Below are 25,000 nucleotides of genomic sequence, written 5' to 3'. Positions count from 1 at the left end.
AAGGGTTATGATGCGCCCTTCACACTACGGCAGCGGCGCAAGTGAATCCTTATGTCGAAACCAAATGCGTGTCTTTCCTTCTTATGAGCAAGGAATATGTGTATTTGAGTAGATTACTTAAAGACACACCTTCCGCACTATGGTGGCCACTCAAGTGACTTCTTACTCTGAAAACAAACTTGTGTCCTTGCCTCTTGTAAGTGATGAGTGTGTGTGTATATAGATGAGAAAGTTATTAAGTGCCGTTAGATTAGTTAAAGAGACATCCTTCACACTGTGGTGGCAACTCAAGTGACTCCTTACGACGAAACCGAACCCGTGTCCTTAATTCTAATCAGCGAGAAGCGTCTGCGGGCCCGTCAGTGATGTATCGCCTCTATGAATCAAACCAACACACCTTTTTTTTTTTTTTTTATCCTCCTTCCCTCAGCGGCCGCGTCTCTGCAACCACCCATACATTCCCACCGCCCCTCCAAGTATCAGGAAAATGTATTAACCTGACGGGGCATCACCCATCCTCACTTTCACCTTTAGCTTATTAACGTGCACTAGTAACGATAACAACACGTCGTTAATATTACCTTTTCTCCTCTTTTCGCCTTGTCGTCCTCTCTCTTCCTCCTCCTTTAGAGAAATACACCTTCATAAACCCTTTTTTTTGTTTTCTTTCTCTTCCACTTCCTCTTTTTCTTCATTTTTTTTCTTGTTCTTTTTATTCTTGTTCTGTTTTTTTTTCTTCGTCTTTTTTTCTTCTTTCTTTTCTTATTCTTTTTTCTTTCTTTTCCTTCTTCTCCTCCTTCTCTCTTCCCTCTGCTTCTTCTTCTTCTTCTTCTTCTTCTTCTTCTTCTTCTTCTTCTTCTTCTTTCTCCTTCTCTTCTTCTCCTCTTCCTATTCTTCTCTTCCTCTTCTTTGCTCCTCTTTCCTCCTCTTTTCTTCTTCTCCTCCTCTGCTTTCCTCACCTTTTCTTCTTCTTCTTTTTCTTCTTCTTCTTCTTCTTCTTCTTCTTCTTCCACGTTAGTAATGAAAACTGCCTACAAAGAACATCAACAACAACAACAAAAAAAAAAAGAAAAAACCGGACCGGATCTTTTCTCCCTGACCTTCCCTCCTCTTCTCCTTCTGAGACACACAACACTAAAGATCTATTTTTTTTTTCTTCTTTCTTCTTCCCTAATAATGAACGTTAGGTGCAAAACAACAACATGCCGTAAACATGACCTTTACTAACTGACCTTCCCCTCCTTCCTCCTCCTCCTCCTCCTCCTCCTCCTCCACCTCCAGCTCCTCCTCTTCTTGGGACACACAACACCACACATCCTCCTCCTCCTGGGCTATCTTTTCACTGCTCCTCCCTTTTTTTTTTCCCACAATCCCTCCTCGTCTGATGTTGCAATCCTAGTACAAAACACAACAATTTTTCTAAAGTTTTTCCAGTTATCACCTGTTTCAACTGTAGCCAGGTATGCGGGAGGGGGGGAACATAGCGGCGAGGGATGAACGTGAGAGAAAACGAGGTAGAGGTTAAAGAGTTAGAAAACGAGGGTGTTTGGTGCATGGGTGTGGCTGGGAGGGAACGTGAGGCGGGGAGGGAAGACGAGAACACTATAGGAAAGGCCAGTGAGGGTGGCGAGGGACGGGCGGGGGGGCAGGTGAGGGCAGGTGTGGGGGGTGAGGGGCAAGAAGGAGCACTGGCCTGACAAGCTGTGACGTCACTACAAGTTTGCATTGACCGTGAAAACCCGTTGTCGAGAAGAAAACGGAGGAGGGGGGAGGAGGAGGAGGAAGAGGAGAAGGACGGGGAGAGAAAGGAAAATCATAGCCAAGACCAAGTAAAAAAAGAAAAAAGAACGGGGAAGAACAAAAGAATGTGCAAAAATCAATAAGAGAGATGATACGATAAGAGAAAGAAAATACGAGAACAGGATTAGGGAGGACGAAATGTTAATATGAACAGACGGGAGCAGGAGCAGGAGGAGGAGGAGGAGGAGGAGGAGGAGGAGGAGGAGGAGGAGGAGGGGTGAAAAGACAAGATAAGAAAAGAGGAAGAGGGGAGAAGAGTACGAACAAGAGGGGAAGAGGAAGAGTAAATGTAACTGTCACAATGAGGGGATGGGACGGTTAGTGAGGCAGAGATGGGGATGAAAGGGGAGAGACGATGGAGGGAGGGGAGGAGAGGGGGAGGGGAGAGAGGTAGGGAAGGGTGAGGGAAGGATGGGGGGGAAGATTCACACTATAAACTGGAAAATCAAGTTATATATATTTTTTTTTTCGCCGTGTGCTCTTTTTCTTACGACGGATTAAAGGTAGAGGTCAGTGTGTGTGTGTGTGTGTGTGTGTGTGTGTGTGTGTGTGTGTGTGTGTGTGTGTGTGTGTGTGTGTGTGTGTGTGTGTGTGTGTGTGTGTGTGTGTGTGTGTGTGTGTGTGTGTGTGTTTACGAAAAAATCTTGCCTAATACTGTAGAGAGATGAAGTTGTTTACCCCTCCCCCCCACACAAACACACACACACAATACAGGTTGGAAGGGAGAGAAGAAGGGAGGGAGAGGGGAGGAAAGGGAAGAGGGTGATGGAGACGGTGACGTAACACTCCTAAGTACTGGTAACGTAACTGACGCAACAATACGCTATGTTGTGTGTGTGTGTGTGTGTGTGTGTGTGTGGTGTGTGTGTGTGTGTGTGTGCTACTTTCTTCTTCTCCCCTCCCTCCCTCCCCTCTCATAACCTTCTCCTTACTAGCAACAACAGCAATAACAGCATGACTCAGCAACATAGGAAAGGAGGGGGAGGAAGAGGAGGAGGAGGAGGAGGGAGGAGGAGGAGGAGGAGGAGGAGGAGGAGGAGGAGACAGGTAACAGTACAGCTTCAGGTGAACGTATCTTGTCAGGTAACGTAATGTAATTATTCCAGCTGATTTTTTATCCGTTTCTTGACATCGTTTCTTCCCTCCTTCCCCTTACCTCCCCCTCCACGACCCTCCTTCCCCCTCTCTCCCCTCTCCTCCCTACCTTGACAACCTTCCTTCCTTCCTTCCTTCTCTTTCCTCCCTCCCTTGACAGACCCCTTCCCTCTCTCTCCTCTCCTTCCTCTCCCTTCTTCCCTTGACAGATCTCCTTCCTTCTCTTTCCTCCCTCCCTTGACAGACCCCTTCCCTCTCTCTCTCCTCTCCTTCCTCTCCCTTCCTCCCTTGACAGATTCTCCTTCCCTCTCTTCCCTCCTCTTCCTCTCTTCCTTCCCTTACCTTCCTCTCTTGATACCCTTCCTTCCTTCTTCCCCCTCCCTCCCTTCCCCTTGAATCCCCTCCTTTCAAATCCTTCATTTCTTCTTTTTCTTTCCTTTTTCTCATCCACTGTCCTCACTCTTCCTTCTTCCCACTCCCTCCCTCCCCTCTATATCCCCTTTTCTTCTTTCCCTCCTCTTTTTCATCTCCTCCCCTCATCCTTCCACACCATTCTTTACTTCACAAACACACCCAATCCTTACCCCCCCTCCTCCCTTCCCCTTCCTTCCCTCTCTCCTCCCTTCCTCCCACACGTCCCTCCCCTCACGTAGCCAAAAAATTAGTCCACCTTCTGGTTTCCATAGAGGCGAGGACACCACCAAACAGCGTAGGATTATCACCTTTGGGACGCCACTGACCTTCCCTGGAGTGCTGTGTTACTAAGTCGCGTGCAGCTTCCCGCCCACAACCGCTAGCGTGGGCGGGGTGGTGGAGGAAGGTGGGGAGGAGTGCAAGGCGTTTGGTATGGGTGGAGATGACAGTGGTAGGGTGGGTGGGTGGGAGGAGGGATGGGTTAGTGGAGGAGTTGAGCGGAGAATGAAGAGGAGGACAAACAGAGTGGGCGGGCGAGCAGGAGATTGGGTGCACCTGAAGCCCACCTGAGTAGGAGAGGGAGCACAAAGGAGTACAAAGGAAGAGCAAATAGCAGCATACGTGTTGGCACTTGGGGCGCTGTTTAAGAGGCAGGGAGGAAAGAAGAGACTGGAGGATGAACGTACAGAGCAAGAGAGGGATGTGTAGGAGCTTTAAAGGAGACAATAGCAAAGAACAAGACAAGAAAAGAACTAAAAAAAAAAAAAAAGGAAGAAAACACGAAGAGAGCAAAAGAATTAAGAGTTTCGAGAAAGGAAAACAGACAGAAGATGGAAAAGAACAAGAGAGGAAGGAGTAGGAGCTTTAAAGGAGAAGATAGTGAGGAATAAAACAAGAGGGGAAGAAAAAGGAAGAGAAGATACGAAGAAGAAAGTAAAAGAATTAAGAGTTTCGATTAAAATAAAAAGACAGACAGAAGATGGAAAGGGACAAGAGAGGAAGGTTGGAGAGAATAAGAGGGCACGCAATGAGGTGTAAGGGTACTAGCATATATAATGAGAGACGCAAGGAGAGGAGAGTGACACGAAAGGAGAGCATGAGAGGCGGGAACAAAGGAAGCAGGAGTTAGTACTAGACAAAGTGAGAGTGAGACAGGCACAGATAAGGAGACGAAGGAAGCAAAGAGAGAGAGGACAGGAGGGAAGGAAGCAGATAGAGAAAATGAATGAGAGGGAGAAAGAGAAAGAAAATAGAGGAAAAAAAGAGAAGGGTGATTTATAAGGGAAAGAAGAATGTGAAATGGAAAGTAGTTAGAAGTAGATGAAGGGTAGAAAGAGGCGAGAATAAAGACAGAAATTTCGTAGTGTGAATAAAGATAATAAGGATAAAGGAAGGAAGGAAGGAAGGAATAACAAGGAAGGAAGAAAGAGAAATATAAAAGGGATGAAGAAGAGACAAAAAAAACATGAATAAAAGCGACATAACAAGGTGAGAAAAACGAAGAAAAAGAAACACAAAGATAGAAGAAGGAAATGAAACAAGAATACGAGGAGAAAGACAGAACAAAAAAAAATTAAGAAAAACAGAACCGGAAAGACAGAGACAAAACAGGAAAGACAGAAACAGAGAAGACAAGGGAAAAATGAAAGGTGAAAAGAAATGAAAAGGGCAAAGTTACAAGACTGGGAAGGGAGAAGAAGGCAAAGATGAGATGGAGATGGGAAGGAAGGCAGGGATAGAGGAGAGAAGACGACAGAAGAGGACAGAGGTGATTAGGTGAGAAGGATCAAGCAAGGTAGAAATGGGAGAAGACAAAAGAGGAGAGGAATGAAAGTGATAGGAAGACTGACATGAAAAAGAAAGAGAATAAGAAACAGATGAATTTGGAATAAAAAAAAAATAAAAAAAAACATGCAAGATTACAATGACAGACGATACATCACTGAAAAAAACAGGGACATGAATATTAAAAACGGAACAAGCAGGACTGGGAATGGAAGAGATAAGGAAGGAAGGAAGGAAGGAAGGAGGGAAGGAAAGGAGGGATGAGGAATAGGAGTAGACAAGTGGAGGAGTTAGTTAGATAAGGGCAGGGGGCGGCAGGTAGGCAGGCAGTACAACACACATGATTGGCCCCATCAGATAGCCTCCCGCCCTACGCCGTCCTCCCGCCCTACACCCCTCCCGCGCCCTACGCCCTCCCGCCCTACGCCTTCCCAGTAGTCCGTCCATCAGGGAGGGAAAAAAATCAAGTCGACAAAAAAGCACCTTCGCCAAAAATGGAGATATTAGCTCGTGGCGTCTCAACTTCCCACACACATTAGCCCCTCCCTTCCCATCTCCCCTTCTCATCCCCCCTTCCACCCCCTTCCCATCGCCTCTCCCATGGTCAAGTGGCTCATGGGTCAAAAATAAGCGCTCAGATTGCCCGTGTTGCTTCGTGAGTACTTGTTTCGAAGCTTCATGGGATCTCTGTAGTGTGCGTTCGAATCTCACGACCTGGTTTGGATGAGAGAAAACGAAAGTGGTGATAAAAAATTGGTGATGGCTTTGATGATATTGTTTTGCGGGTAAGTGATGCAATAGTGTGATGAAGGGGAGGAGGAGGAGGAGGAGGAGGAGGAGGAGGAGGAGGAGGAGGAGGAGGAGGAGTAGGAGTAGGAGGAGGAGGAGGAGGGTAAAAGAATGTCAAGATAACCTACAAACACAACACGACAGGTTAGGAAACGATCACCTCTCCTTCATTTTTTCCCAAACTGAGATAGAGATGCGAGTGTGACGTCACCAGCGAGTCCCCCCCCCCCCACTCTCTCTCTCTCTCTCTCTCTCTCTCTCTCTCTCTCTCTCTGAAATCTGTTCATTCGATCATTTGTTGTGAGCGACGAAGGGAGACGAAGGTTGCGTGTCTGTCTGTGTGTGTGTGTGTGTGTGTGTGTGTGTGTGTGTGTGTGTGTCCGCTCAGCGTGAGAGAAGAACGTAACATGTGCTTTCCTCATTACTTAAGACTCTCTCTCTCTCTCTCTCTCTCTCTCTCTCTCTCTCTCTCTCTCTCTCTGCCTTCTCTAAAACGTTTAGACCTCCTTAACCTCACCTCCTCCCCACTCTTCTTCTCTCCTCCTCCTCCCTCCTCCTCCTCCTCCTCCCCCTCCTCCTCCTCCTAGGCGCCATTAATCTTCGTCAGTATCTCGTCGGGGTTCGAACCAACTAATTTTGGGCACGACTCCTCAGACACTCAGCCCAGTGGTTCCCTAAACTCCCGCAGGCGTGGCAGACGGAGGGAGGCAGAGGGAGAGGTAGGAAGGGGGAGAGAAAGAGATGTGAGAGTTAACACGTAAAGAGAGAAGGTGAGAAGCACATGAGAAGGAACAGTTAGGGAAGAAAGGGAAGAAAGAAGAGAAGAGAAGAAAGAGGAGGAGAGAAAAATTGTAAAGATATGGGTAGAGAGGAGGAGAATGAAGACTAGAAGCAGACACGTGTGAGAGAGAATGGGATAGAAAGGAAAAGGAAACGGAGACGAGGAGAAAGAGAAGGAAGAACGGAGAAGACAATAAGTATAAGCTGTGATAGAAGAAGAGGAAGAGGAAGGTGAAAGAATCGTGACGTAAAGGGGAAAGGAGTGAGGAAGCTGGAAGGGAGAAATAAAGTAGAAATAAAGACGAAGAAGAGGAATGAAAGAAAATAGGAAAAGGGAGAAAGGAGAAGAAAAATGAAGAAATGACGTGAAAAGAAAGAGGAATTCTGAAGTGAGAAAGAAAACAAGAGAGAGAGAGAGAGAGAGAGAGAGAGAGAGAGAGAGAGAGAGAGAGAGAGAGAGAGGAGAGGAGAGAGAGAGAGAGAGAGAGAGAGAGAGAGAGAGAGAGATTCGTAACTTGGAGACACAAAAGAGACGAGAAAAAAGAAGAGGAAGAAGAGGAAGAGGAGGAAAGTGTAAATACGTAACGGAAGAAGAAGAATTACGAAACATCACTAATCACATTCCTAAGACATTTCCCTTGCCCATCACCTCCCCCCTCTCTTCTTCCCTCTCCCGTTTCCCTCTCTCCAGTTTTCCCCCTCCCCTTCTCTCCTCGCCTTCACCACTGCATTACATCCATCGCCAGGAATGTTCACCGCTTACCATTACTTCACAGTCAGCCACGCACGGCTCTTAAACTCATGACTTGTTTGAGTTGGTTGTTATTGTTGTTGATGTGGTGGTGGTGGTGGAGGTGGTGGTGGTGTAGTAAGTAGTAGTAGTAGTAGTAGTATGTGTGAAAATTTGATCATCATTAGTATTTGTTTGGAAAGACAGAGAGACAAACACACACACACACAAACACACACACACAGATAGAGATAGATAGATAGATAAGTTTATTGATGCCACAGCGTACATAAAGATATACAAGGATTATTATTATTATTTTATATGATCACAATTTTCATTAACACACACACACACACACACACAGAACCATACCAAAAGCCACCAAAACACGCACAACAGTAAACACCTGCCACTTCCTACCCATCCCAATACCCCACCTTGCCTTCTTCTTCTCCCATACACTTGGCAAACAACAGGGCGGGGGAAAAAAAGAGAGAGAGGAATGTCAGTGGCCTCATCAGCTATGCAGGGGCGCGAACCAGCCTCCTCCCCTTCAACAAGGCCAGAGTCACGCAGAAGGAGGAGGAAGAGGAGGAGGAGGAGGAGGAGAGAGGAGGAGGAGGAGGAGGAGGAGGAGGAGGAGGAGGAGGAGGAGGAGTTGAGTTGAAGAAGGGATAAAAGATGTTTAGGAGACAAGGAAACGCAACGGAGAGAGAGAGAGAGAGAGAGAGAGGAGAGAGAGAGAGAGAGAGAGAGAGAGAGAGAGAGAGAGAGAGAGAGAGGTGTGTGTGTGTGTGTGTGTGTGTGTGTGTGTGTGTGTGTGTGTGTGTGTGTGTGTGTGTGTGTGTGTGTGTGTGGTGTGTGTGTGTGTGTGTGTGTGTGTGTGTGTGGTGTGTGTGTGTGCGCGCGCGTGCGTCAGCGTCAATGAATGAATGAATGCTACACAAACGAGAGTGAACAACAACAACAACAACAACAACAACAACAAGCTGAAGGTAAACAGCATAGAGAGGAAAAGTGACGAGAACACAAAGGAGGCAGAAGAGGAGTAGGACAAGAATAGCTGGCCAAAAAAAGAAGGACGAGTAGGTGAAGACCGGATCAGGATTAAAATGAGGCTCAGGACAAAGACGACGAGAAGAAGGAGGAGGAGGAGGAGAAGGAAGAAGACTTGTAGGAAAAGAAGAAGAGACTTGATATGCAAGATGAGACGAGAAGTTGAAGAGGAGCATGGAGACGAGAAAAGGAGGAAGGAGAAGAGGAGGAGGAGGAGGTGGAGGAAGAGGAGGAGGAGGAAGAGGAGAAGCATAAGGAGGAGGAACAAAAGAAAGAAGACTTGTAGGAGAAGACTAAGAGACTCGCTGCTCAGAATAAGACGAGAAGTTGAGAAGAAAAAGAAGGAGGAGAAAAAGAAGAGGAAGAAGAATAAGAAAGAGAAAAAAAAGAGGAAAAGAGGCGTTCCCCAGGTGTTTTATCCCAACCAGTCAACCCGCAACACTTCCTGCAACGCCCAGCAAATTATATCTTACCGTACCTGCCTTCGTCTTCGCCTTCTTCAGGTTAACTGTTCGCACTTGCCCCGTAAAGTACCGATGTGTCCAGAGGCGCGTGACTTACACACACGAAACACCTGTAAATAGTACGGTGGTGTGCGTGTGTGCGTGTGTGTTTGGGAGGGGGGTCAGTGTGTGTGTGTGTGTGTGTGTGTGTGTGTGTGTGTGTGTGTGTGTGTGGGTCAGTGTGGGAGGAGAGTGAAGGTCAGTTTGAGTTGGTCTTGTGCGAGAGCGAAAGAGAGAGAGAGAGAGAGAGAGAGAGAGAGAGAGAGAGAGAGAGAGAGAGAGAGAGAGAGAGAGAGAGAATGAAACACTACCAAGAAATCATAACGTCTTAATAATGTCAAATGCAAAACGTGTATATTATGTTTTTGTGCGTACGTACGTGCGTGGTCTGCATCCTGGTGTGTGTGTGTGTGTGTGTGTGTGTGTGTGTGTGTGTGTGTGTGTGTGTGTGTGTGTGTGTGTGTGTGTGTGTGTGTGTGTGTGTGTGTGTGTGTGTGTGTTTTGAATTAAAATATGTGTAAAAGAGGAATAAGCGAAGAAAGAAAGAAAAAAAAAGCAGGGGGAGAGAGAGAGAGAGAGAGAGAGAGAGAGAGAGAGAGAGAGAGAGAGAGAGAGAGAGAGAGAGAGAGAGAGAGAGAGAGAGAGAGAGAGAGAGAGACGAATGAGTAGTAAGCAGTAACAAAGAAAGACGAAGGAGGAGATAGGAAGGAATGAGAAAATGATAGATAGACAGAAGGAGAACGATGAATAGGGAGAAAGAGAGAAAGAGAAGGGAAAGGAGGGAAGGTGTAAACAAAGTGGAGAGATATCATAGGTGGATGAGAGGGAGGGAAGGGGAAGGGAGGGGAAGGGGGAGAGGGGGATAGGAGGCAGTAACATCCCTTTAGCTAAATAAGGTGAGGGAGTGAAGCGCCTCAGGTAATGCAGGATGGGAGAACCTCACCTGCCCCTCGGTTCCCCTCGTCTCTCTCTCCCTCTCCCTCTCCCTCTCTCTCTCTCTCTCTCTGAGCATACCGTTTCCTCCCCGCCCTTTACACACACACACACACACACATCTCCCTGCCCAAACTTCCCCCTCTTTGCTCTCTCTGACCTTTTAATCACCCTTTTCTGGCTCTCTCCGGCTCTCCCACCTCTCCCTTCCCTCTCCTTGCTGCTCCCCGTCTCCCTGCCCCTGTCGCCCCTTGCACGGGTGGCTGCGGCCTTGATAATGATTATATTGCCCGCCTTACACTCACTCCCTAAGGGGAAAAACGTCCACTTCGCCCTGACGTCACGCTCTCGAATAGGAAGCACGGAAAACAATACTAGTGAGAAGAAAATAAGAGTTACACGCACCTGAATTGTTGACCGCGTGTGTAATGCTGCGATTGGTGATTTTGTTTACTTCTCTTCACACCTGTTGCTTGTTTGCGATATTGTGAGGAAGGTTTTGTCGTTTTATCTCCGGTTTAAAAGGTTGTATTGGAAGTTATTAGGGTTTCTAAGAGTGATTCTTGCGGTTTAATGATGATTCTGTATCATGAACAGGGAAAACACCCATGAAAACGCAACTGCTCATCTCTTTGAACTTTGAAAACAATCCTCATGAAAATCTAGTGTTTAAGAATCCGAGCGTAAATCTAACCTCTCTTTCCTTCTTCAGCAGAGTTCCGGCGAGCACTGCTGAGCCCTGAGTGACGGTCTGGCCTCAGCACCGCAGCACTCACCCCTCAGCATCTCCCTCACTGGCCCACAGACTCCGGACATCCCAGGAAGAGCGGGACGGGCCCAGCATCCTCTCCATCCTCTCTGCGCCGCACGAGTCGAGACAAAAACAGGAAGGCTCACAGTGATAAAAGGTGAAGCGTCGCGGGACAGTAAGGAGTGTCTCAGCAGGCGCCAGGACAGAGTGTGAGTGTGACTGTGAGAGTGAACCCCCGCCTACACATCCACGCTCAGATACCCTGTGTACCGTGGGCGTGAGTGCCTCAGACCCACGCCCTCGCCCTCTCAGCGGCAGGGTGAGCGTGTTTGGGCGTTGGACACGTCACATCATCACTACCTCCTTCGCCGCCACCACCGCCACACCCTCGCCATGAAGACCTTCTACCTGGTGAGTGTTTCATTAGTGTTCTTACGCCACAAGGCCGCGAGGTGTGCTAAGGGAGGGAAGGAATGAGGAAAGGCGAGTTAGGAGCCACAAACCGCGCTATTAAGAAGACCAGAGGTGATGTTCCTGCTCTATGGATGCTGCGGTGATATGAGGCAGAACTTTGAGACATGCTAAGGTTTTGATGGAATTAGATGTTAAAAAGTCAGGAAGGGAGTACAAGGGATTATTTTAACTAGATTACGGATTTGATAAGCTAGAAGGGTAATAAATAAAGGAACGAGTGCTTGGAAAGTTAAATTAGGAATGCTAATGATGTAGATGAGTTGAGAAGATATTAAAGAAGTGGAAGATGAAGAAGTAAGATGATGTTATGAAAAATAAGAGGGACGTCTGTCAGTTGTGAAGACGAGGAAAGAAGACAAGAAGATGTTATAAACCTGTTTGGAATTGAGATACTGACTAAGTGAAAAAAAAGAAAAAAGAGAGAGAGAGAGAAGTAAAAGAACTACCAACTTACTGAGAAAACTCCTGAAAAGTAGTCAACAAGCAGTAATAAAAACCTTGATTATAAAAAAAAGATTGCTACAACTTTACTAAAAAACAAAAACAAAGGAATACCATAATAAAGAAAAAATACCACCAAAAGACATTATTAAATCGTCAATAACAAAAACAAATATCACAAACCAAAAAAATTAAAAGTAAAATAGATAAATAACCATACATCTTTACTTAGAAACAAACACGAGGGAGTAAGAAAGAAGTTGTAAAGACGAGAACTACTAAAGGTGTAATTAGAAAGGTACTGAGAAGGAGTCATTTGCACAGGTGGTGGCGGGGGCGGGTGCTCGCTAAGACAAAGACACACAAGTACACCTGACGCTGCCATCTTAATTACGAGTCGTCTTGTGGAGGCTTTTGAGTTTATTTTTACTTTTTATTTTTATTTATTTTTATTTATTTATTTATTTATTTTTCTAAACGAGGGTGTGGGGGAGAGTGGGTAGGTTTGCTTTGTGCGTCACGTGACCAGGAGAGTAAGAGTGAATTCTCTCTCTCTCTCTCTCTCTCTCTCTCTCTCTCTCTCTCTCTCTCTCTCTCTCTCTCTCTCTCTCTCTCTCTCTCTCTCTCCTTTTTAATCAAGCTAAGTCTACTTTCTCCTTTCTTTGTGTTTGTACTCAATTAAATCTCTCTCTCTCTCTCTCTCTCTCTCTCTCTCTCTCTCTCTCTCTCTCTCTCTCTCTCTCTCTCTCTCTCTCTCTCTCTCTCTCTCTCTCATTCCTTTCCCTTTCAAAACATCCTCCTCCTACTTTTCCTCCTCCACCACCACCATCACCACCTCCTCCTCCTCCTCCTTCCCGTGATTTCCTTCTTTGGTGTCTTTCTATCCCGAAGGAACCCTGGCGAAGATAATAACGACGGGAGGAGGAGGAGGAGGAGGAGGAGGAGGAGGAGGAGGAGGAGGAGGAGGAGGAAGCCGCCTACAGAACCAGCAATTGAGGAAGGGATAAAGGAAGGAAGGGAAGGAAGAAAGGATACAGAGAGAGAGAGAGAGAGAGAGAGAGAGAGAGAGAGAGAGAGAGAGAGAGAGAGAGAGAGAGAGAGAGAGAGAGAGAGAGAGAGAGAGAGAGAGAGAGAGAGAGAGAATCATGTGAACGAAAAATCAATTTCCACGCCCCACACACACACACACACACACACACACACACACACACACACACACACACACACACACACACACACACACACACACACAGACACACCATCCTTCCTGGCTTCACCTTTATACTTTTCCTTTCTATAATTTAGTTTCGCATTTCCACACACACACACAGAAAAAATATAGATAATTATCAGAATCGTGGCTTCCAAAATTAGTTTAAGTCATGAGCGAGGTATGAGAAGAGGAGGAGGAGAAGGAGGAGAAGGAATGGGAGGAGAAGGAGGAGGAGGAGGAGGAGGTGTTTTTCTGAGCTAACATGCTTCGAACGAACAAACAAATGCAAATTATATAACCAATAGCCAAGACAGATAACCAAAAAGAGAATACAGACATACAGACATACGCAAAACAAGTAAAAAACAGAACTAAAAACAGGATGTGGACAGCTGCATACATATATATAAACCCATACACCATACATACATACATACACACATACATACATACACATACACACATACGCATTCACACACAATACACTCCCTCACACACACACCTGCAAACACACACACATACAAATACACAAACTTTGGAATTATATACGTACATACAGAAGTGAGAGAGAGACAGGGTTCATGATCATCTTACACATTCAGCACACGCACACACACACACACACACACACACACACACACACACACACACACACACACACACACACACACACACACACAACATGTGCACATATATTAGCAAAGTCGAGAGGGTCCATGATCACTACTTCTGCATTCCCTACACACACACACAGACACACACACACACACACACACACACACACACACACACACACACACACACACACACACACACACACACACACACACACACACACACACACACACATCTATATATGAGTGATCGACCTTGAGAGAGCTAAGTCACTGATCTGAGAGAGAGTGAGAGAGAGAGAGAGAGAGAGAGAGAGAGAGAGAGAGAGAGAGAGAGAGAGAGAGAGAGAGAGAGAGAGAGAGAGAGAGAGAGAGAGAGAGAGAGAGAGAGAGAATAGGATAACAAACAAATAATAAACTTGCAGCGTCTGTATATTATGACTGATGTGTGTGTGTGTGTGTGTGTGTGTGTGTGTGTGTGTGTGTGTGTGGGTGGGTGTGGGTGTAGATGTGGGCGTGGGCGCTGCATCAACCCGGCAGTGCTATAGGTGTGGTTGAGGGGCGTTTTTGGGCGTGTTAGAGGAGGACCGCCCATCATCCATCATCACTACTAAGATAGACTCTCTCTCTCTCTCTCTCTCTCTCTCTCTCTCTCTCTCTCTCTCTCTCTCTCTCTCTCTCTCTCTCTCTCTCTGCATCCTTCTCAGTTTTATCCTCCTTCTCACGTTTATCCTTTTTCCCTCCTCCCTCCTTATTCTTTCTATCCCTCCTCTCCTTCCGCCTTCCCTCCATTCCTCCTCCTTTCCTCCCTCGCCACATGTCCCTCTTCCGCATTTCCTTTCCCTCTCAACGCCTTCAGTAATTGCCTCGCCTCTTCTTCCTCTTTCCTCCATCCTCTTCTTCTTCCTGCTTCATCTCTCTCTTTGCTTCTTTCCTTCCCTCGAGCGTTTCAAGAATAAACATCAAACTGTTTCTTCTTTTTTCCTATGCCTTCTTCTTTTATTTTTATTTTTTTTCTGATCTTTAATTTAAGTTTTCATGTCTCTTTCCTAACACACACACATACACACACATACACACACACACACACACACACACACACACACACACACACACACACACACACACACACACACACACACATGGAGGAAAAAGGAAATTAGTCTTTAATTCTTAAACAATTTCCCGAGGACCTTGACAGAGGGAGAGGACAGAAGAGGGAGAGAGGGAGAGAAGGAGAGAGAAAAGGGAAAAGGAGGGGAGAGGAGAAAGAAGTGAGACTGATAAAAGGAAGAAGACTGGAAGAGAAATAGGAAGACATGAAGTGTTAGAAGGAAAGCGTAAGCAGGAGGAGGAGGAGGAAGAAGAAGAGGAGACTCGTCCTTGACACCTGAAACTTGGAGGTGTGAAAAGAAAAACGACCTGAGAACTTTTTAGGCGAGAAGAGAAAATTTCAGGAAGCAACCTTGACAACGAAGCGAGATACGTGAGGTCAAAACAGAAGAATTTGCGTGGGAGGGAAAAAAAAAAAAATCAGGATGGAAGGCACGCAAATAACAAAGGGAGGAAGCAGGGTGGAGGATGAGAGAAGGAGGTAATGAAGGAAGGAGCAAGGTGAAGGATGAGAGAGAAAGAAAGAGAGGAAGGAGAGAATTAGAAAGAGAAGAAATTTATGAACATCACTGAGAACATAAGAACAATATAGGAGAGGTGAACAGTGAAAGGGAACAGAAGGAGGGAGGGAGGGAGAGGATAAGGGAGGGAGGAGGAATGATTGGGAGGGAAATACCATTAGAGGGAGGGAGGGAATGAGGAAGGGAAATAGCATGACCGAGAAACTGGAGGCATGAGGAGATAAGGAGGGAGAGAGAGGGAGGGGAGGAGAGGAAAAAGAGCCATGGAGGTAAATTGAGAAGATGGAGATAGAGAAAGAAAGGAAAAGTCATGAAAGAGGTCAATGGAGAAGGAAATGGAGGTAGAGGAGAAGGAAAAGGAGAAGAATCATGAAAGACGTAAATTGAGGAGATAGAGAAGGAAAAAGGAAAAAGACATGAAAGAGATAAATTTGGGAGGTGGAGGAGAAGGACAGGAAGGAAGTAAATGAAGGAAGAGATGGAGGTAGAAAAGGAAAAGGAAAACAAGCATGAAAGAGACAAGTCAAGGGGAAGAAGGGGAAAGAAAACGGAAACACGATTACAACACATCACTATCATCACCAAGACAACTAAAAAATTTCCAGCGAGGCGTAACGAAAACCACCGCAGCATGAGAGGGAAGTGTCCTCGAGGGGCATCTATCAGTCCTGCCACACCTGAACCACACAAACACCGCCACCTGAGCCTCGCAAGGTCACGCCAGAGCTTCTCAAAATGGATTTCCCGTTCAGTTCTCCTGCGGTTGAGTTTTGAAGTAAATATGAGTGTCTAATCTTTTCTGTTTCTCTCCTTTTCTCTCTTCTTTTTCTCTTCTCTATTTTTTTCCTCTGTCTCTCTTTCTCTCTTCTGCTTAGTTGTTGTATAAATTAATTTCTCTTGTACTTCTTCTCCTGAGTTTAATTTTAAATAAATGTTGAGTTTCTATTTCTCCTCTCCTTATTTTTCCTACTTCATCTCTTTTTTTCCCCCTCTCCTCTTCCATTAGTTTTTGTTTTCCTGACATTTTTCTTCTCCTCCTCTTTCTTTGTCTCATTATTTTCGCTTATCTTCTCTCTCTCTCTCTCTCTCTCTCTCTCTCTCTCTCTCTCTCTCTCTCTCTCTCTCTCTCTCTCTCTCTCTCTCTCTCTCCTACTCTTTATTCTCACCTTCACTGAATTCATTTCCTCCTGCATTTTCTCCCTTGCTTCGTCCCCCAACGTATATACCTCTCCTCTCTTTCTCTTTTCATATCTCCTCTCTTCTCTCCTTTCTCCTCTTGACTTCCATTCATTTTCTCCCCCTATCTTCCATCTCCTCTTCTTCTCCTCTTTCTACGTATCCAATAAGTTACTTCATATTATTATTCTAAGGTGCACTGCTCATTTATGTCCTTCCTCTACCCTCTATCTCCTCCTCCTTTCCTAACGTGGACACTGTTACGTGGAATCTTTATTTTTAGATTAATTTCTTGGTCCCTTTCAAGTCCGTCCTTCTTAAGCTGCACGTTTCCATGCCATTCCTGGAAGCGACTTAAGGCTCCCGTCCAGTAAACATGATTATTGTGTGTTAGATCAGCTGATATGTATAGAGAGAGAGAGAGAGAGAGAGAGAGAGAGAGAGAGAGAGAGAGAGAGAGAGAGAGAGAGAGAGAGAGCATCTTGTCTGTCGCTTGCTCAAGGTCGCTTCTCGTCCCTCTCGATAACAAACTTCCTCTACTCTTTTCTTCTCTTGTCTTAGTGTGATCCAGAATAAAACTACTCTCTCTCTCTCTCTCTCTCTCTCTCTCTCTCTCTCTCTCTCTCTCTCTCTCTCTCTCTCTAACGCGAGCATCGCTAACTTTATTTTTCAGTTCATAATAATCAACTTTTTTTTTCCTCTGAGTGATTTAGATTAACTTTATCGTTCAGTTCATGATAAGCGAGTGTTTTACCCATGAACAGTGTCCCTCTAACACAAACAACAGCACCATACAAAGAATCACTTATAGAATCGTCTCATAAACACCAGTAACTATTGATACCGCCTTTCTCCCATTACCTTACGTTACACAGTTAAACATCTACTATACTTAACGCTGTGGAGTCAAACTGCATAGCCAGGACGAAAAAAAAAAAAAAAAAAGTCTGCTGCTGCTTGAAACACTTCGTAATTATTTGTATTTCGACCTCGCAATCCCAGCCGGCGCCACTTGGCCTTGCTGTTACGGCGCCAGCACTCACCCATCTGTTTAAATGGCTCAGATATCAAAACAAATGGCTGCGTAGTAGCTCCTGAAGGTTAAGTCGCCTGATAGCCATCCACTCCCTCTATATAAAGTCCCGCACATTATTACTTCACTCTTACAAATCACACCCACGCTTCACCTGCCCAAATGAAAGAGAATGGTTTGCCTGCCCGTGCGCCACCCAGCCACACCCATCCCTGCACCCACGCCCGCCGGCTAGGGACACACCCACGCCCATAGCCAGCAGCACAAGGTCGGCCGTGGCAGCTCGCGTCTTCCTGTTCTGCTCGTGAGATGCAAGCTGTCAATATAAAAAGACCTCGAGGCAACACTCTAGGCCATTTCATTATAGTTTTCTCGCTTACTCACGCACACACAGACACACACACACACACACACACACACAGACACACACACACACACTACTGTAGGGACAATGCTGAAATAGATGAGCCACATATTTGAAGGCAGACGTGATGGTTAGGAATGGGAAGTTGTTTGCGTATTGTTTAAAAGTACGAAGTGTTATTCATAGAAGCATCGTATTTTTGCAATGGACTGGAAGGAAAGGCGGTGAAGGTGAGGAGTATATAATTATGAACCGAAGGAAAGATTGGACGAATACAAACACAAATACAGGACCGGCTTACTGTAGCTCAAATCCGGACCATGCTATGATACAACTATACATACAGACATACACACGCACAAAGTAGAAAATAAATAAATAAATAAATGAAAATAACATTAAAAAAAAAGTGAATAAAAACACCAACAGTACAGTTTAATATCACGCAAATCCCGCAATTTTCCTCCAGACAAATAAATAACATGTCACTTTTTCCTCCCACTTTTCCCATCACCCCACTTTCTTTTACATTTTCCCTCTAACTGCTTTCATCCTCAAATTACAGAAACTAACCAATTCCTCCCAGTGACTCGCAACTCATGAGTCTCTTATAAGTAACTGTTTCCCTCAGGAGACTTTCTGGCTTTTTCTTCTCACCTTTAAATGAATCAGGAAGAGATAGTGACATAAAAAACACAATAATGAAAATTTAATGTGACGTTAAGTGTGGATGGTAAACAGAAGAAATGAAGGAGTAGCAGGAGGAGGAGGAAGAGGAGGAGGAGGAGGAGGGACAGACACTACGGAACTTCCCTAACGGTGTGGGTAGGCAGAGGGAGGGAGGAAGGTAGGAGGAGGAGAGGAAGGGAGGCAAAGGGTGGAAGAAAAGAAGGTATATCTTTACTCCTTTGTGCTCAGAGGGCCTCCACCTTCACCTACTCCTCCACCTACTCCTCCACCTACTCCTCCTGCTCCTCCTCCTTTTCCCCGTGACCCGCAGGTGACCCCGCCCCCGCCCTTCACCTGACCGGGGCCAAAGGTGGAGCGGGCCGCAGGAAACGCGTGCGCTCACACACACACACACACACACACACACACAGAAATAAAAAAAAAGTAAATTTGTAACTCGTGTGGGTAAATATGATGACTAATGGATATGTAGTGTACATACATACATAGATACATACATACATACATACATACATACATACATATTAACTATCCAATGCGGAATTTACTTGTTTTATTATCATTGTAGCTGCATCTCTTGTTATTATTATTATTATTATTATTATTATTATTATTATTATTATTATTATTATTATTATTATTATTATTATCGTTATTATTATTATCATTATTATTATTCTCATTATTATTATCTTTATTCCTATTATCTACTTTTACCACTATTACCATTATCATCATTATTTTATCACTGCATACCAACATGACAAAGGTGTTTACAGAGGGTGATGATGAGGTGACTAAGCACACACACACACACACACACACACACACACACACACACACACACACACACACACACACACACACACACACACACACACACACACACACACACACACACACACACACACACGACCTTGCAGCCTTTGTCAACTTTGTGTCCGGCTTGGAAGGGTCACGTTGGGTCAATGTCCGAGAGAGAGAGAGAGAGAGAGAGAGAGAGAGAGAGAGAGAGAGAGAGAGAGAGAGAGAGAGAGAGAGAGAGAGAGAGAGAGAGAGGTGAAATTTTTGGAAACGGTTCGTTGGGTTCTGTGTGTGTGCGTCTGTTTGTCATGGTCAGGTGGCAGGTACTGAGGTGTGTGTGTGTGTGTGTGTGTGTGTGTGTGTGTGTGTGTGTGTGTGTGTGTGTGTGTGTGTGTGTGTGTGTGTGTGTGTGTGTGTGTGTGTGTGTGTGTGTGTGTGTTGACAGACTGTCACACTAAACATGTCATAGTGAAATTAATAGCAATCCATTCTCTCTCTCTCTCTCTCTCTCTCTCTCTCTCTCTCTCTCTCTCTCTCTCTCTCTCTCTCTCTCTCTCTGAACAACAATAACTGCAACAACAACACCTACTATTATTACTACTACTTCAACCACCACCACTACTACTACTATTACTACTACTACTACTACTACCACAACCCAGGAACCTCCCAGACAACAGCAACATTCCCAAACGCTCAGCCTCTTCACCGCATCACACACACCACTCCCTCATCGTCTTTCCTCTCTTCTCCCCACACTCTCTCAAGACACTAAAAAAAAGAAATAAATAAAATTACAAAAAACCCCAATGAGAAAAATACTACGTGAAAATTAATTAAAGCTTTCACTTGTAGGTAAAGAATTGCTAGAAACATTGAGAGAGAAAATGGCAGAGAGAAAGAGAGAGAGAAAGGGAGAAAATAAAAAAAAAGGCTAATTGAAAAAAAAAAATTTATATTCCATTAAGACCTTTCAGTAACGTGAGGTTGGAAATTTTCAATCCCATCTGGCGTCACGTAGAAAACACAAAGGAACACAAGAGATGAGCAAATAATAGCACAAGAGAGAGAGAGAGAGAGAGAGAGAGAGAGAGAGAGAGAGAGAGAGAGAGAGAGAGAGAGAGAGAGAGAGAGAGAGAGAGAGAGAGAGAGAGAGAGAAAGGTTGTTCGAGAAAAGGTTAATAGATTTGGATGGATGACTGGTGGAAAGAGAGAGAGAGAGAGAGAGAGAGAGAGAGAGAGAGAGAGAGAGAGAGAGAGAGAGAGAGAGAGAGAGAGAGAGAGAGAGAGAGAGAGAGAGAGAGAGAGAGAGAGAAATTTGCTGTCAGTACACTTTATTATTAAGAATCCTAAGACAAACAAAATACAGGAAGGAGGAAATGAGAGACGAAGAGAAAAACGGAAGAGAGAAAAGTAGAAGAGAAAGAAAACGAAAAAGAGAAAAGCAGGAAATGAAAGAAGATGAATCACACGGAATACATTACACAAATAATTTAAAAACAGAAAACGAAGAACACACACACACACACACACACACACACACACACACACACACAGGCAGCATCACGTGGTCTGGTTTAGCTCAAGGGAAAGTGAGCAGCAGTCTGAGCATGACGCGCCTCCTTACCTGCCCGCCACGGTAATTAGAGCGCTCAGGTAAGGGCGTACTCCCCCAGCCCCTACCCCCCTCACTTACGCACAGAAGACATAGAGAGGAGGGGGAAAGTAAAGAGCATCGTTAATAATACATCGTGTGTGTGTGTGTGTGTGTGTGTGTGTGTGTGTGTGTGTGTGTGTGTGCGCCTCCGCCCAGAAATAGCGGTGTAAGGTCTCTTTAAGTGGGCGCTTAGTCGCTTACACACACTGAAAGGGAAAGAAGGGAGGAGGAAGAAAGGGAGAGAGGGAAGGGTGGAGGGAAGGAGAGGTAGAGGGAGACAGGGGTGGAGGGAGGAAGGGAGAGAAAATGGGGGAGATGTACTTCCTTAAGAGAGAGAGAGAGAGAGAGAGAGAGAGAGAGAGAGAGAGAGAGAGAGAGAGAGAGAGAGGGAGCGCGGAAGGAAGTGAGCGCTAAGTGGAGGGAGTGGCCAGCTGATAACATTATTTTCCCTGCTCTTTCCTACGGTATTACTCGCACGGAGGAAATAACGGAAACTTACGATAAACTGTTTTAATTCGCGCCGGAAACTATCGTATAAAAAAACTAGGGGAAAAAAATGAATAGAAAAAAAAGAAGGAAATAAAATTGACAAGCGCATTACGGTTTTTCTGTTACTTAGAATCGTGATTAGATATTTAAAGTCACGTTTTAGAGAAATGAAAGAAAACGGAGTACTGTGCATGAAAGAAAATGGAAGTACATGACGACCAGAAGGAAGGAAGGAAGGAAGGAAGGAAGGAGGGAAGGAAGGAAGGAAGGAAGAAAAGGAGGAAGGAAGAGTAAAGGTTAAGAATTCTCTCTCTCTCTCTCTCTCTCTCTCTCTCTCTCTCTCTCTCTCTCTCTCTCTCTCTCTCTCTCTCGATCAGGCGTGAAGAGTGAAGACACCTGCTGTTAGAGGAGGAGGAGGAGGAGGAGGAGGAGGAGGAGGAGGAGGAAGAATAGATAGGATGATGAGGAAAATTATCAAAGAACGAAGGAAGGAAGGAAGGAAGGAAGGAATGAAGGAAGAAGGTATGAAGGCAAAAGAACAATGATGAAATAAAGGAAGAGAAGGAGGAAGGAGGAAGGAAAAAAAGGAAGAAAAGAATAAAAACGAGGATGAAAGGAAGGAAGTCATTATGAACAAGAGGAAGCGTAGCACAAAGAAAAGAAGGAGAAGGAGGAGAAAGAAGGAAGGAAGGAAGGAAGGAAGGAAGGAAGGAAGGAAGGAAGGACACTAACAAACATTCAAGAAAAATAAGAAAAAAATCAACAATAAATTAAAGAAGGTACTAAGTAAGGCACACGAGGAGGAGAAACAGGAAGAGGAAGAGGAAGAGGAGGAGGAGGAGGAGGAGGAGGAGGAGGAAGAAGAAAATGTGGTGGTGATGGTGGTGCCTTGCAGGACAACACCCAATTACCCTGAGGTCGTTGTTCTCTCACTCCCAGCAGAGAGAGAGAGAGAGAGAGAGAGAGAGAGAGAGAGAGAGAGAGAGAGAGAGAGAGAGAGAGAGAGAGAGAGAGAGGGTGGTAGGGAATGATAGGGAATAAAACATCAGAGGAAGGAAGGGAAGTGGTATAGGACGGAAGGAATGAAAGAAAGAAGGAAGAAAAGAAGAAAGGAAAGAAGGGAAGGAAGGAAGGAAGAAAAGGAAAATATAGTATAATAGAAGTGAGAGAAGGAGGAAAAGCAATGAAGAAAGGAATAAAAGATAGGAGGTACTAAAGAAATAACACAAAAAGATGGAAGGGAAACAAAGAAAGGAGAGAAGAGGAAAGGAAGAACAGATAAAAGGGAACTGGAAAACGTGACGCAAGGAAAAGAAGGAAGGAATGAGGAAATGAAGGAAGAACGAGAAAGAATAAAGAAAAACAATCATTGTAGAAGAGAAAGGGGAAAAAACTAAAACAATTGGTAGAGGAAACATAAGAAAAGAGGAAACAAGAATAAATGAAAGAGGAGGAAGGAGGAAGAATAAGGAAATGACAGAAGAAGGGAGGAAAAGAGGAAAGGAAGGAAAAATGTAAGAGACAGGGAGAGAGAGAGGTAGAAAAAAGAGAACAAAAAATAAAGGAAGCAAAGAAAATTGGGGAGAATAAGAGAGAAAGAAGGAGAGAACAAGGAATAGAGAAATGGGAAAAGAAAATGAAAAAGTAAAGCATAAGAGAAACGAGGAAGTGAGAGAGAGAGAGAGAGAGAGAGAGAGAGAGAGAGAGAGAGAGAGAGAGAGAGAGAGAGAGAGAGAGAGAGAAGTAAGTGGAAGTGTGGAAAGCAATGGTGGATTTTCAATGAGGATTACTGTCTGTGTGTGTGTGTGTGTGTGTGTGTGTGTGTGTGTGTGTGTGTGTGTGTGTGTGTGTGACAGATGACTCCCTCCAAAATAAACGTAATTATGGACACGCCAAGAGAGAGAGAGAGAGAGAGAGAGAGAGAGAGAGAGAGAGAGAGAGAGAGAGAGAGAGAGAGAGAGAGATGAATGGCGTGTGAGCGTGCGTGAGGTAGAGAGAGGGAGAGGGAGAGGGAGAGGGAGAGAGAGGGGAGAGGGAGAGAGAGGGAGAGGGAATGGCTTGTGGTCCCTCTCACTTTCGTTGTCTCGCCTCCTTCCTTGAACCACTTCTCTCTGTTCTACTTCAGACTCTCCAACTCTCTCAGTTCCCACGCCTCTCCCTCTCTGTCACTCTCTCTCTCTCTCTCTCTCTCTCTCTCTCTCTCTCTCTCTCTCTCTCTCTCTCTCTCTGGAAACAAACACTCTTCCACGATTCCGTTAAGATATATTATATACGATCGATATTTCACGTGCGTAAGTCGTGAGAGAGAGAGAGAGAGAGAGAGAGAGAGAGAGAGAGAGAGAGAGAGAGAGAGAGAGAGAGAGAGAGAGAGAGAGAGAGAGAGAGAGAGAAATATATAATGTCCTACTATTCCACATAGCACACCCACCCACTCACCATCCCCCTCCCCCAACACACACACACACACACACACACACACACACACACACACACACACACACACACACACACACACACACACACACACACACATGGCTGTATAATTAAAAGTATCATTAGTTGCATGGCTGGCTATGTAGGTTGGTGGTTGTATGAATGACGTGGCTGTGTGAATGACGAAAGACATGACGGTGACTGATGAAATGCCTGCTTGATATACTCGTATGATACTGTATGACCCAAATAAATTACAGGTGATTTGATACGTGGGTGTGTGGTGTAATGTAAATAGGTTAGGTAAGGTTAATTAAATGTCTGTCTGTCTATCTGTCTGTCTTTCCACTTTTTATCTATCTGTCTGACTTTCTATATATCTATCCATCTATCTGTTTATCTATCTACGTACTGTCTATCCATCTCTCCATCTCTCTATCTATCTGTATATGTGATTCAAATGACTATTTTTGCTAACATGTCTGAGTGGCTGAATAAATGACTGGACTAATGTATATACCTTATTGACTAACTGATTGACTGCTAAATTAATCAACGACATAACTGAATAAATATATGTATGTGTACTGTATAAATGACTGACTCACAAGCACAAAAATATAGATAAATGAAAGAAAGAAAGAAAGTAAACAATAACAAGAATAAAAAGAAGGAATCCACGAATGAATGAACGAAGAATGAATGAATGGAACAACATCACAAGACCATAACAGACTGACTGAATGACGGACTAGCTAAATAACTAACTGGCCGACCGAATGACTGTCAGAGACGTACGCGCCGCTTGAGTGTGGGACGCGGGGCAAAGCAAGGACTGGCCAATCACGAATGTGTCTGACTGATGGCCGCTCCAATCACGGGCGTGGGAGAATTGTGTAGCCTGGAGGAGGAGAAGGAGGAGGAGGAGGAGGAGGAGGTGGGAAGATGAAGGAGGATTTGGAAGACTAAAAAACTGAACTGAGGGAGAGAAAAACGTTAAGGGAGGAGGAGGAAGGAAGAGAATATGGTAGATCAGCAGGACAAGGAGAAATAAAAAAAAAAAAGAAGCTAAAGGAAAAGAAAAGAAATAAAAGAACAAGGAGAAAGAAAAAAAGCCAAAAAGGAGAAAGAAATATATTAAGAAGAGGAAAAAGAGAAGGAAAAGACGAAATGAAGGAGAAACAGGAGGAGGATAATGAAAAGGTGAGAATAAGTGAAAGCAGAACAAATGATGAAGGGAAGGTGAAAGTGACGAAAGCAAAATAGAAAAGGAGAGATGAAGACAGAAAGTAAGAGGGAAAAAACGTAAAAGCAAGAAGAAAAACAAGAAAAGGAAGAA

At 44.7% G+C, this 25,000-nt stretch overlaps 1 protein-coding gene across 5 annotated transcripts in view; it reads left to right on the top strand.

Annotated features, from left to right (window-relative positions):
* The window catches only part of LOC135106561 (UPF0746 protein DDB_G0281095-like), a 106,708-nt gene that overhangs the window by 48,728 nt on the left and 32,980 nt on the right, over positions 1 to 25,000 (top strand). For 3 of the 5 annotated variants that reach the window (XM_064015777.1, XM_064015773.1, XM_064015772.1), the window contains one exon: positions 10,601 to 11,050. In XM_064015777.1, coding sequence (XP_063871847.1) covers positions 11,033 to 11,050 — 18 coding nt within the window. In that variant the 5' untranslated portion in view covers positions 10,601 to 11,032. The remainder of the gene's footprint in view (positions 1 to 10,600; positions 11,051 to 25,000) is intronic. The other 2 variants (XM_064015774.1, XM_064015776.1) reach the window with 1 other exon arrangement.

This window comes from Scylla paramamosain, chromosome 13, assembly GCF_035594125.1.
Source record: "Scylla paramamosain isolate STU-SP2022 chromosome 13, ASM3559412v1, whole genome shotgun sequence".
Taxonomy (NCBI): Eukaryota; Metazoa; Arthropoda; class Malacostraca; order Decapoda; family Portunidae; genus Scylla; species Scylla paramamosain.
This window is presented reverse-complemented; position numbering and strand designations above follow the sequence as displayed.